Below are 13,927 nucleotides of genomic sequence, written 5' to 3' on the forward strand. Positions count from 1 at the left end.
GTTTATCTTAATTTGAAGTCTGTGCTTAAAACATGTAGACGTTCTCTGATTTCTCTTCTGCCTCCCTCATTCATTTTGCATTTGTGCTGATTATTTATTAGCTAAATTCAAATCTGTAGCATCTCTCTACTCCTTACTGTTAATACTTCTTATAAACCCCTCTCACTTTCCACTATCTGGTCTCATGATATCCTTTCACATGATTTCCTTTCCTATACAAATGTGTGCTGGAATTATGTATTCAGAAATGTAAACAAAAAAACCACCTTGAAACACTAACCACCAGCACACCAGATCAAAATTATATACAGGTTATAACTAACCACACACAAGTTTCATTTAATGCGTTTGCCTCTAAAATTTGTCATCTCTTTTATTTAAATGCCCTGGTACCTTCTTCCACCTGACTGATCAGTGTTTCAATTAATTAACATTTACCAATTTTCAAGGCTGGGACAAGTAACGAGACGTATCAGGATGGTGTATTTTAGTGGTTTTCTCTCTGACTGTTTGGGGTCAGGTGTGCCTGGCTCTGCTCAAAGAATATTTGCTCCATGAGAATATGGCCCCAAGTCAAATCTATATGATGTTCCAAGTACAAATATTTCAAAATTTACTTGATTCTTGGAATCCATTCTTAGTAGTTTTTTTTTTACTTTTTAAACTATTCCCAAAATATATAGTAGTCTAATCATTTCATTTGTATTCTGATGATACTCTGTTGTGTCTACTCTTTTGTGTTTACTGAAAACAAAGGGGTGGTGAGAGACATCTGATTCAATTAACACCAAAAATGGACATGAAAATGTTAATATCTGTAAGATGCTGCTCACAGTTTCTCAGCAGCTACTATAGCCCTCCAGACAATTCCTGAATTAAGAAGTTAAATTGATAGATAACCACTTATTTCAATTACTAGGCAAACTGTCACCTAAACAATTTTTGGACAATTTAAGTATAGGTACATAGTCTTTTGTAAAATGCCACTGGCATCAGCATTTTTTTGTGAAATGAACCTAAATGAATAATGACATTTAAAATGTAAGAAGTCACTTACTGGATGTCCAGTTGAACCAGGTCTTCCACCAAGTCCTTTATCTCCTTTATATCCAGGAGGACCAGGATCTCCTAAAGGTAAAACAAACAAACAAACAAACAAATAAATAAATAAGTTGCTAAATATGCATAACAATGTAAGTTTTCTCAGAAATGTTTTAATTTCCTCACTCAAGATAAACCAGTTTTAGGTTTTAATTCACAACTAATAGCAGTACTGTACATAGAAACTTTGTTATTTAATTGACCTGAGAATTATTTACTTGCAGCTTTGTTCCATGTGAGAAATTTGTGCCATTTTCTCTGCAATTCTCTTAAAATCCATTAGAAGTGGGAAATAATCTAATTTTCTAAGAATTAATAAACAAATTAATTTCATACTGTACATGTCACATATACAAAAAATAAGCCAGTGTAACACGGTGGTTTAAAGACAATTAGCATACATTTTCACAGACTTCAACAGATATTTTTGAGGAGTATAACATGTGAAGGCAGTTTCACACTAAACATGGTCACAACATTTTAGGGCAGTTGAAGAAATATAATACAAAAGTAGGATGACCAGACATTTCATTTTTCCCCCCCAGGGCAGTTCTGTTTAACAGCTGTATTTTACTCTTAAAAGAGGATTTGTATGTCCTGTACTTTAGAAGTGACTCCTTGATCCATTATGTAACTTATGCAAACATTGTAATTTACTTGTTTAATCACAAATTATGTAATTTCAATTTAGAACAGCCAATATCTGACCAGTCTTGTGATTATAAAGATTACATCCTGGAAATAGTGCTAGTCATGTGGATTAAAGCTGCAGTTTAAGATAAAAAAAATACTGTATTTACCAGCTCTAAATGCTGAAAAGGCATAAGCTTTGCCTAATACTAATGAAATAGACACGACAAAGTCCTAATGAAATAAGGCTATAAATGAATAAAACCATTTTTAGAACAACAGGAAAGTAATCCAGAGCCTTTGGGAAGTTAGAAGCCCAGTCTTTGTTTGTGAAATTTTAAGAGATTTTTTTTTTTTTAATTATATTATTGAGAGTTTTTTATATATATCATACCGCATAACTTTGACCAAGAAAAAAGGTAGATTTGGAACTTACCTGGGTATCCAGGAGGTCCAGGAGGTCCTGGTTGTCCAATACCACCATTAATGTAACAGTTAACACACGTGTCACCTTTTTCACCTGAAATAATTGATAATAATTAAAACAAGACAAATTAAATGTTACAAAATAGTTAATTAATGTAAAATAGCATTCGTTAAAACATTTAGTAAAAGCAGATCTGTTTTCATCATAACAAGCACACACAGATAACATAAAAAATATTAATGCTACATTCACTGAATTAAAATTGACATTTTGCTATAAATAAAACAGAATCTTAAAATACTTATTGTGTAAACTGAGTCTGCTCAATCCACAAACTCACTGATTGGAAAAGTGAGAAAGAAATTCACTGATGCCAAAATAATAATAAATTACATTTCATAAACAATACCATACCATTCATCAGAGAGCATTTCCTCATTACATTTAAAGCATTACAATGTGGTTACAATAAATATAATATAAAGTTGATTTTGAACCTAATTTCTTTATTTACATATATTACACAAAACAGGTACATGCACTGCAGACGTGTATGATTATTTTGAAACTGTAACAACAGAAGGTATACATTTATCTACATATTTAGAAGGCCTAATCACAAATTAACTTTACTTGTCAGATTTTAACATTCTTAAAAGTTTTCTATTTTAATTTTTAGCATTAAAATAAAAATTATGTTTGAGAAATACATAAAAATACAAAATTTTATTGTTTAATCAATCTGAACTTTTTTTTAGATTAGATTAGATCAATGCTATTGAACAACAAGGGTAAATTTAAATGCATGTAGCAGCAGGAAAATATAAAACAAAGATACAGATTTACAGGACAAATAGAGTAACCAACTAACAGACAGATAAATATATAAATAATAAATGAATTTTTGTGCAGAAATAGCAAATGAAAGATTTAATTATTTAGTCTAGGACATTGGGAGGAAGTACTGAATTCCCTGGGAGCTGTAGACAGCAAAGATCTCCACAGGCGTTTCTTAGCACACCGCAGAGGATAGAACCAGTGACTAAAAGTGCTACAAGAGAGTGCTTCCTGGAGGGCATTGTCCATTACAGAATCCAAATCTGCTCACCACTTTATTTTCCACAATTATTTTCAATTTGTTTATGAATAACCCTGTGATGGAACAGGCTTTCCTGGTAAGTTTGTTCAGGAATTTTACATCATTAAAACTCAAGTTGCCTCACCATGAGGCCACAGTATAAATTAATACATTGGCTACTACAGACTGGTAAAATATCTCCAACAGCCTGCTGCATACATCAAAAGACATAAGCCTCTTCAGGAAGTACAGTCTACTCAGGCCCTTCTTGTACACTGTCACTGTGTTGCTACACCAGATTGACAAATATTATCCAATTATATAAAAAGGGTGACTGGGCAGATACAAGCAACTATAAGTAAGCTTAATGTGCATAACAGGAAAATCAATGGAAGGAATTATTAAGGATAAGCTTCAGCAGCACATGGCAAGTACAGGAATTTATCTGAACAGTCAGCATGGGTTCAGAAAGGTAGGTCATGTTTTACTAACATGCTGGAATTCTATGAGGAAGCAACAAAAAGGGAATATGATATTATTCATCTTGACTTTCAGAAGCATTTCATAAGGTTCCACATGAGAGCTTGGGCATCAAACTAAAAGAAGTGGGAGTTCAGGGTAATATTTGTAGATGGGTGCAGAATTGGCTTAGAAAGAAGAAGAAGAGTGTTATGGTGCGAGGAACCTTATCAGAATTGGATGATGTTAAGAGTGGTGTTTTGTGGCAGATGAAATATAATGTCAGTAAATGTAAGGTATTGCACAAAGGAAGTAAAAATATTAGGTTTGAATACACAATGGGAGGTATGAAAATCAATGGTACACCTTAAGAGAGTGATTTAGGACTCTTAGTGGACTGTAACCCAGCCACATGGGATGCGCAAACCAGCGTGATTCTTCGTGCCGGTCCCAAGCCTGGATAAATGGGGAGGGTTATGTCAGGAAGGGCATCAGGAGTAAAATTTTGCCAGATCAACACGCGGACAGCAATACAGATTTCCATCCCGGATCAGTCAAGTCCTGAGTTAAAAACGACTGCCACCAGTACCGTTAGCCAACTTGGTGCTGGTGGAAATTGGGCTACTGTTGGCTGAAAAAGGAGAAGAAAAGGTGGGAGATGTGTCCGGAGGAAAGAGGACAGGAGGAAGGTAAAGAAAGTGGAACTGAGGGTAGGTAATTTGAATGTTGGCAGTATGATTGGCAATGGGAGAGAGTTAGCCGATATGATGGAGTAAATGTAATGGGAGAATAAGTCCAGGTGGATTGGAGGTGGATTCAAATTGTTCTCTCATGCTGTGGATAGGAGGAGAAATGGGGTAGGGGTTATTCTGAAGGCATAGTATGTCAAGAATGTTTCAGAAGTGAAAAGAGTGCCAAACAGAGTAATGATTATGAAGCTGGAAATTGGAAGTGTGATGATGAATGTTGTTAGTGCATATGCTCTAACATAGATAGATTTACCTGATATAGATATAGATATATAGATATAGATTTACCTGATTTACATAAAATAATTTCTCAACTGAAACGCTCCACCTGCGTTCTTGACCCAATACCAACAAGTTTTTTCAAAGAAGTATCGGCGTGCTAATTGATAATATTCTTGACATAGTAAATTTGTCATTAGATACGTGGGTCTTCCCAGACTGTCTTAAGATTGCTGTAGTTAAACCCCTACTTAAGAAAAGTAATCTTGACCCCTCTGCTCTTGAAAATTTTAGACCCATCTCTAACCTGCCCTTCTTAAGTAAAATTCTAGAGAAGGCAGTCATTATGCAATTAAATGACCACCTCAATAAACATGCTATTCTTGATAAATTTCATTCAGGTTTTAGAACAAATCACAGCACAGAAACTGCACTCGTTAAAGTAGTAAATGACTTGCGGGTAAATGCAGACACAGGCCATTTATCTGTTCTCATCCTCCTAGATCTGAGTGCCGCATTTGACATCATTGATCATAATATTCTTAGAAATTGCCTTAGTCAATGGGTGGGCCTCTCTGGCAGTGTCTTAAATTGGTTTGAATCCTACCTGGCAGGGAGAAAATTCTTTGTTAGTTGTGGTAATTACAACTCAAAGACACATGATATCCTATATGGTGTTCCACAAGGCTCTATCCTGGGTCCGCTGCTCTTCTCAATCTACATGCTTCCGTTAGGTCAGATTATCTCGGGGCACAACGTGAGCTACCACAGCTATGCTGATGACACACAGCTGTACCTATCAATAGCACCTTATGACCCCGATTCTCTTGATTCACTATCACAATATCTTACTTGTAATGGATGAATAGTAATTTTCTAAAGCTAAATAAAGAGAAAACTGAAATTTTAGTGATTGACAATCATGGATACAATGAGGCTATTAGAAATAAACTGGATACATTAGGATTAAAAGTCAAGATGGAGGTAAAAAGCTTAGGGGTAACTGTTGACTGTAATCTGAATTTTAAATCCCATACTCATCAGACCACTAGAACAGCATTTTTTCACTTAAGAAACATAGCAAAAGTTAAACCTCTTATATCATAGAAAGATGCTGAGAAATTAGTTCACGCGTTTGTTTTCAGTCAACTATATTACTGTAACACACAGGACTACCCAAAAAAGACATAAATCGTTTGCAACTAGTGCAGAATGCAGCTGCTAGAATCCTAACTAGGAAAAGAAAATCTGAGTACATTTCTCCAGTTTTGATGTCACTACACTGGTTATCTGTGTCATTCAGGATTGACTTTAAAATTCTGCTTATTGTTTATAAAGCCTTAGATTGTCAAATTAGTGTCTCCTTAGAATTCCAAGAGCAAAACTTAAAAGAAGCTGCTGTTATGCACCTAAAATCTGGAATAGCCTGCCAATAGGAATTCGCCAGGCTAATACAGTGGAGCACTTTAAAAAACTACTGAAAACACATTATTATAACATGGCTTTCTCATAACTTCACTTTAATTTAATCCTGATACTCTGTATATTCAATTCATTATAATAACTATTCATGGTGGCTCTAAAATTCGTACTAACCCCTACTCTCTCTTCTGTTCCTTTTTCCGATTTCTTTGTGGTGGCGGCTTGCGCCACCCTGTAACCCCTGCAGATTTTATTTTTTTCTCCAGCCGTCTGGAGTTTTTTTTTTTGTTTTTTCTGTCCTCCCTGGCCATCGGACCTTACTCTTATTCTATGTTAATTAATGTTGTCCTATTTTAATTTCTTACTTTGTCTTTTATTTTTTTTTCTTTATTATGTAAAGCACTTTGAGCTACTTTTTTGTATGAAAATGTGCTATATAAATAAATGTTGTTGTTGTTGTTATGCTCAGTAAATTGGGTGTGTGATGGATGAAAAAGAAGATTTCTGGAGTGAATTGGATGAAGTGATGGACAGTGTACCCAAGGTACAGAAAGTGGTGATTGGAGTGGATTTCAATGGACATGTTGGTGAAGGGAACAGAGGAGACGAGGAGGTGATAGGTAGGTATTTTGTCAAGGAGAGGAATGGAGAAGGTCAGATTAAAGTGGAATTTTTAAAAAGGATGGGCATGGCTGTGGTGAATACGTATTTTAAGAAGAGGGAGGAACATAGGGTGACGTACAAGGATGGAGGAAGATGTACACAGGTAGATTATATCCTATGCAGAAGAGTCAATATGAAGAAGATTAAAGACTGCAAAGAGGTAGCAGGGGAAAGTATATAGTTAAACAGCATAGGATGGTGGTCTGTAGGATGACGTTGGAAATCAAGAGGAGGAGAGTGAGGGCAAAGCCATGGATGAAATGGTGGTAGTTGAAAAAGGAAGACTGCAAACTTGAGTTTAGGAAGGAAGCAAGACAGGCACTGGGTGGTGTGAGGGATGGCCGGCCTGTTACCCCCAGGCCGCCAGATGGAGCTGTCCCTGCGGCATGGAAGTGCCCCGAATACCAGCAGGGAATCATGGACGATGGAGTTTTCCTTTACAGCCCTGCTGGATACCACAGGGGCCAACAGATGACGCTACAGGGAGGCCCAGAGAGTTGTTTGTGCCCTATAACCCGGAAATACGTCGTAAGCAAGGTGACAAAGGAAATGACGCGCTTCTGGGATGAAGAAAAGGATTTTTATCTGACCCGGAAGTGATAAGGAATCACATGGACTGTAGGGTTGAAACCACTTCCGGGTCAGGGAATATAAAAGGACGATGGGAAATCCCAGACGTTGAGCTGAGTTGGGAGGCAGGGTGGCTAAGCGTCTGGGCGTGGAGGATTGGTGAATTGATTATTGTACTGCGTATTGATTTATATGAGTGTTGTGGAGAGGAGGGTGCTTTGTGCACATTATTATTATAATAAATTCAATATTTGGATTTTTATCTGGTGTCTGACGTGTAGTCTGAGTGTTCAAGGGGTCACGGAGACCTTACACTGTCACAGTGGCAATGAAGAGTTAACAGACAGCTGGGCAACTACAGCAGAATTATTAAGGGCGACAGCAAGAAGGGTGCTTAGTGTGACAGCTGGACAGAGGAAGAAGGAAAAGGAAACCTGGTGTTGGAATGAGGAAATACAGCAGAGTATACAGAGGAAGAGTATTGCGAAGTGGGAGAGTCAGAGAGATGCAGAAAGTATACAACAGTACAAGGAGATAAGGCGCAAGGTGAAGAGAGAAGTGGCGAAGGCTAAAGAAAAGGCGTATGATGAATTGAATGAGATGTTGGACACGAAGGAGGGAGAAAAGGACCTGTACCAATTGACTAGACAGAGGGACCGAGCTGGGAAAGATGTGCAGCAGGTTAGGTGTGGTGTTGTGGGTCCACAGCTCTCCCAGCAAATGCCAGTTTTTTGTTTAAATAAATAATCACCGCACTCGCGGCTTAGCAGGGGGGCATGGTGGCTGTAGTGGGTCTCAGGGCAATCTATGGTGTGGGCGTTTCTCACCTAAGTGCGTAGGTGAGAGACTGCCCACATCCATGATTGTTCCTGGGGCTACTAATGTGCTGCAGCTGCTATGTCCTCTCGTCATAAATAGAAGCATGAGCCAGGAAAGAAAAGGAAAAAACAGGAGAAAAGGGAACGAGAAAGAAAGAGAAAGACGGAGGATGCAGGAGGAAGCAGGAAGCGAGCGAGCACACCAGTGCAGGAGAATGAGCGACTGAAGGCTCACGGCAGCTGAGCAGGCAGCCTGGGAGTTTGGCTGACACCCGGGGAAGTAGTAGATGTGGTTGCTACCATAGAGATTACTTTTATGAAGGACAGGAGTGACTGGGAGACGGGTGACTCTCCGCTTAAGGCCGCGGGACTCGGGACTTGGGACGTGGTGTCCCCAGCGTGGGAGCCTTGGTCGTTGGGAAATCCTAAGTCACTGTCAGGAGGGGCCGACCGGAGCCAAGGATCGGTAGGGTGACTGGCAGCAGAGGCAAAATGAGAAGGTCAGCTGCAGAGAGAGAGTCTTGCCTGCTGCAGGGCCCTAATGGGAGAAGCAGGTGAGACACTAGTTAAGAAAAAGCACCGGGCTTGACATTGGGCTTTTTAAAAGACTGCTTCCTGAAGAACGTTTTAACTTCGTTTTTAAAGGATTGTTTTTACGCATTGTTTTTAACCTCCACATTTCTTTAATGGATTATTTATTTAATGAAGATAATGACTTTTGAACACACTGCACTCTTTATTTTGCACACTTGTTTTTGTTGTTGGATTTTCAATAAAATCACTTTGCACAATTGCACCAACCTCTTGCTCTATTGTTATTGCCTCACTGTCTAGCTCATTGGTAGCATTACCGACAGTGCTGGGTTCAAGGGCTCCCTAACAGCAGATGGGAGCATGGAGCAGAACCTGCACCGTCACATTAGGGTGATAAAATATAAAGATGGAAACATACTCACAAGTGAGGAGAGTGTGTTGAGAAGATGGAAAGAGTACTTTGAGAGGCTTATGAATGAAGAGAATGAGAAAGAGAGAAGGTTAGATGATGTGGAGATAGTGAATCAGGAAGTGCAACAGTTTAGCAAGGAGGGAGTAAGGACAGCTATGAAGAGGATGAAGAATGGAAAGGCCGGTGGTCCATCTGACATACCTGTGGAAGCATGGAGGTGTTTAGGAAAGATGGCAGTGGAGTTTTTAACCAAATTGTTTAATGGAATCTTGGAAAGTGGAGGATGCCTGAGGAGTGGAGAAGAAGTGTACAGGCACCGATTTTTAAGAATATGGGGGATGTCCAGAGCTGTAGTAACTACAGGGGGATAAAACTGATGAGCCACAGCATGAAGTTATGGGAAAGAATAGTGGAAGCTAGGTTAAGAAGAGAGGTGATGATTAGTGAGCAGCAGTATGGTTTCATGCCAAGAAAGAGCACAACAGATGCAATGTTTGCTCTGAGAGTGTTGATGGGGAAGTATAGAGAAGTCCAGAAGGAATTGCATTGTGTCTGTGGACCTGGAGAAGGCATATGACAGGGTGCCTCGAGAGGAGTTGTGATATTGTATGAGGAAGTCGGGAGTGGCAGAGAAGTATGTAAGAGTTGTACAAGATATGTATGTGGAAAGTGTGACAGTGGGGCGGCACAGTGGCACAGTGGGTAGTGCTGCTGCCTCGCAGTTAGGAGACCTGGGTTCGCTTCACAGGTCCTCCCTGCATGGAGTTTGCATGTTCTCCCCGTGTCTGCGTGGGTTTCCTCCGGGTACTCCAGTTTCCTCCCACAGTCCAAAGACATGCAGGTTAGGTGCATTGGTGATTCTAAATTGTCCCTAGTGTGTGCTTGGTGTGTGGGTGTGTTATGTGTGCGTGCATGCCCTGCGGTGGGCTGGTGCCCTGCCCGGAGTTTGTTTCCTGCCTTGCGCCCTGTGTTGGCTGGGATTGGCTCCAGCAGACCCCTGTGACCCTGTAGTTAGGATGTAGTGAGTTGGATAATGGATGGATGGATTGAAGTGTGATAGTGGTGAGGTCTGTGGTAGGAGTGACGGATGCGTTCAACGTGCAGGTAGGATTACATCAGGGATCGGCTCTGAGCCCTTTCTTATTTGCAATGGTGATGGACAGGTTGACAGATGAGATTAGACAGGAGTCCCTTTGGACTATGATGTTTGCTGATGACATTGTGATCTGTAGAAAGAGTAGGGAACAGGATGAGGAGAGGAATGAAGGTCAGTAGGAACAAGACAGAATACATGTGTGTGAATAAGTGGGAGGGACAGAGGAATGGTGAGGATGCAGGGAGTAGAGCTGATGAAGGTGGATGAGTTTAAATACTTGGGATCAACACTACTGAGTAACGGGGATTGTTGAAGAGGTGTGAAAAAGAGAGTGCAGACAGGGTGGAATGGGTGGAGAAGAGTGTCAGGAGTAATTTGTGACAGATGGTTATCAGCAAGAGTGAAAGGGAAGATCTGCAGAGACAAGAGACCAGCTTTGTTATTTGGGTTGGATACGGTGGCACTGACCAGAAAACAGGAGACAGAGCTAGAGGTGGTAGAGTTAAAGATGCTAAGATTTGCAGTGGGCGTGACAAGGATGTACAGGATTAGAAATGAGTACATTAGAGGGTCAGCTCAGGTTGGACGGTTGGGAGACAAAGTCAGAGAGGCAAGATTGCGTTGGTTTGGACAGAACCCCACAGAACAGGACAACACATGTTTTTAAGCACCCTCTGGCTTATGTCATCCAAGCTCCATGGCCTTCTTTGTACGGTGTTTCTCCGGAGCTCTCTCTTGACTTGATCAGCAGATTCAGTTAGTTCAGGAAGTGGAAGAGGACTCGAGACAACAGATGAAATTCTAGAATCTCCACAGCATGCACCCAGAGTCTAGCAGTTTTGGGAAAGGGCTAAACTGACAAAGATGAGTTATACCTGTTGAAGAAGTGGTTTAGTTCATTAGCTCTATTCTTGTTCCTTTCCTCTATGGGTTTATATCATCCTTACAGGTATATCCAATAATAGTCCTCGTTCAGTTCCACATTTATTTCACATTGCTCTGCTTTAACATGCTCTCCAGTTTGTCTCTGTAGTGAATTTTATCCTCACAAACCTGCTTCCTCAGTTCTAATAGCGCCCATTTGATTTTCTCCTTATCTCCAGACCTGAAAGCCCTCTTCTTTTTATTCAGCAAGGTCTTTTGTGATCCATGGTTTGTTGTTGGGAAAACATTTTGGTCCACACAAAACTTGGTCCCTCAGTGTTTTGGTCAGTGTTTTCAAAGGCATCCTTCAGAGCTTCCTCAGTCTTCTCTGCCCATTTCTGCATAGTCCTGATGGTGTTGTTTTGGTCAGTGTTTTCAAAGGCATCCTTCAGAGCTTCCTCAGTCTTCTCTGCCCATTTCTGCATAGTCCTGATGGTGTCTGGCTACTTCTGTACAATGGGTTTATATGCATGTATGACTTGTACCAAATTACGGTTAGATCTGCCCAAAGGTATATAATAAGTACAGGTCCCTGTTTTCTCTCGTTGTACAGGTAAAAACTAGTGTTACTGTACTGTTTAATAATATTATAAACAGAAAAAATAATTAAAGCTTTATCTCTTGTATATTCATATTTGTGTAAGTGTGTCCTTATTACAGTACATCCAGAAAGTATTCACAGCGCATCACTTTTTCCACATTTTGTTATGTTACAGCCTTATTCCAAAATGGATTAAATTCATTTTTTTCCTCAGAATTCTACACACAACACCCCATAATGACAACGTGAAAAAAGTTTACTTGAGATTTTTGCAGATTTATTAAAAATTAAAAAATTGAGAAAGCACATGTACACAAGTATTCACAGCTTTTGCCATAAAGCTCAAAATTGAGCTCAGGTGCATCCTGTTTCCCCTGATCATCCATGAGATGTTTCTGCAGCTTAATTGGAGTCCACCTGTGGTAAACTCAGTTGATTGGACATGATTTGAAAAGGCACACACCTGTCTATATAAGGTCCCACAGTTGACAGTTCATGTCAGAGAACAAACCAAGCATGAAGTCAAAAGAATTGTCTGTAGACCTCAGAGACACGATTGTCTCGAGGCACAAATCTGGGGAAGGATACAGAAAAAATTCTGCTGCTTTGAAGGTTCCAATGAGCACAGTGGCCTCCATCATCCGTAAGTGGAAGAAGTTCGTAACCACCAGGACTCTTCCTAGAGCTGGCCGGCCATCTAAACTGAGCGAAGCACACAGCCAAGATATCAAAGGAGTGGCTTCAGGACAACTCTGTGAATGTCCTTGAGTGGCCCAGCTACAGCCCAGACTTGAATCCGATTGAAAATCTCTGGAGAGATCTTAAAATGGCTGTGCACCGACGTTTCCCATCCAACCTGATGGAGCTTGAGAGGTGCTGCAAAGAGGAATGGGAAAAACTGGCCAAGGATAGGTGTGCCAAGCTTGTGGCATCATATTCAAAAAGACTTGAGGCTGTAATTGCTGCCAAAGGTGCATCGACAAAGTATTGAGCAAAGGCTGTGAATACTTATGTACATGTGATTTCTCAATTTTTTTATTTTTAATAAATTTGCAAAAATCTCAAGTAAACTTTTTTCACGTTGTCATTATGGGGTGTTGTGTGTAGAATTCTGAGGAAAAAATGAATTTAATCCATTTTGGAATAAGGCTGTAACATAACAAAATGTGGAAAAAGTGATGCGCTATGAATACTTTCCGGATGCACTGTATGTATTATTAACACAATTATTTAAAAACAATGTCATTATCTGTATCAAAAAAATGTTTAAATTAAAGCATCTATCAGATCATGAAATGACTACCTTTTTCTCCAACTTCTCCAGGATACCCCAGATCTCCCGGAAGCCCTGGTAACCCAGGAGGTCCAGGCTGACACTGTCCACCTGCAAGAAAAAAATTCAAAACATAATGCATTGTGAAAGAGGTATTGCTTCATATTCTTCATTTAAAAGTACCAAAATGCTTTGTAGAAGATTACCTCATGTTGAGCACATTTTAAACGTATTGGTCAACTCAATTATTCAGACTGTGACAGCAAAATACTACATATACTGTCCTACAAATAATCAAATGAAAGTACTTTTATAAATATCACTTTGTGTTTAAGTAATTATGCTTCTTCCATTTGTGCTTTATTAATGCCTCCTGTTTTCTGTGCCAACATTGACAGTATAAAAATGATAGTCAAGGCAAAAAAAAATCTTAAATCAGTCAGTTTAGCAGGACAACAGCTGATGCATGTCAATGTCTGAATTTGGACAAGGCAGATTTCAAAGCAATGTAGAATACAAATTGTCTAGAAATACATTGTAAGCCATGGAGACTCTGTATTACAGGTAGGTGGGGCTTTGCCCTACCAGCCTCTAGCGGATGGTACAAATGTGCAAAAAATATAATGAACATTAAACTATCTTCCAATAATTTAATGCATTGTTAAAATGTTTATAGTAATCTCAACATAGCGCTTATAATCACATTTTTCTAATTTTTCATCACATTCTCAAAGGAACTTCATATTTAAACATTTTCTTGTGTATGTGAAAATTTCTTTGATCCTGGTGCTGCTAGCCTGGTTCCAGGTTTCTGGGCCAGGTCCTTCAATCTTGAATTGTTCTAAGCATACCTTTTCTCATGTGCATACATGTACGGCCTGAACTTTTCAGTTTTGCATTGGTGCTTGAAGGCTCAAGACATATTAAAGATTTTTTTTTTAGTGCAGCGTGCCTCCCAAGCTTAAAGTCCTCACTCCATGTGTGTTAACAATAAATAAACACATTGGTGAA

The 13,927-nt window shown here is 39.4% G+C and overlaps 1 protein-coding gene across 1 annotated transcript in view; it reads right to left on the reverse strand.

The window, feature by feature from the left end:
• col4a5 (collagen, type IV, alpha 5 (Alport syndrome)) overlaps positions 1-13,927 on the reverse strand; it is a 456,319-nt gene that overhangs the window by 236,022 nt on the left and 206,370 nt on the right. The window contains exons 22-24 of the mRNA XM_028815432.2: positions 12,947-13,027; positions 2,168-2,251; positions 1,058-1,128 (exon numbers count right to left, since the gene is read on the reverse strand). Coding sequence (XP_028671265.2) covers positions 1,058-1,128; positions 2,168-2,251; positions 12,947-13,027 — 236 coding nt within the window. The remainder of the gene's footprint in view (positions 1-1,057; positions 1,129-2,167; positions 2,252-12,946; positions 13,028-13,927) is intronic.

The sequence above is a fragment of the Erpetoichthys calabaricus genome, chromosome 12 (assembly GCF_900747795.2).
Source record: "Erpetoichthys calabaricus chromosome 12, fErpCal1.3, whole genome shotgun sequence".
NCBI lineage: Eukaryota > Metazoa > Chordata > Cladistia > Polypteriformes > Polypteridae > Erpetoichthys > Erpetoichthys calabaricus.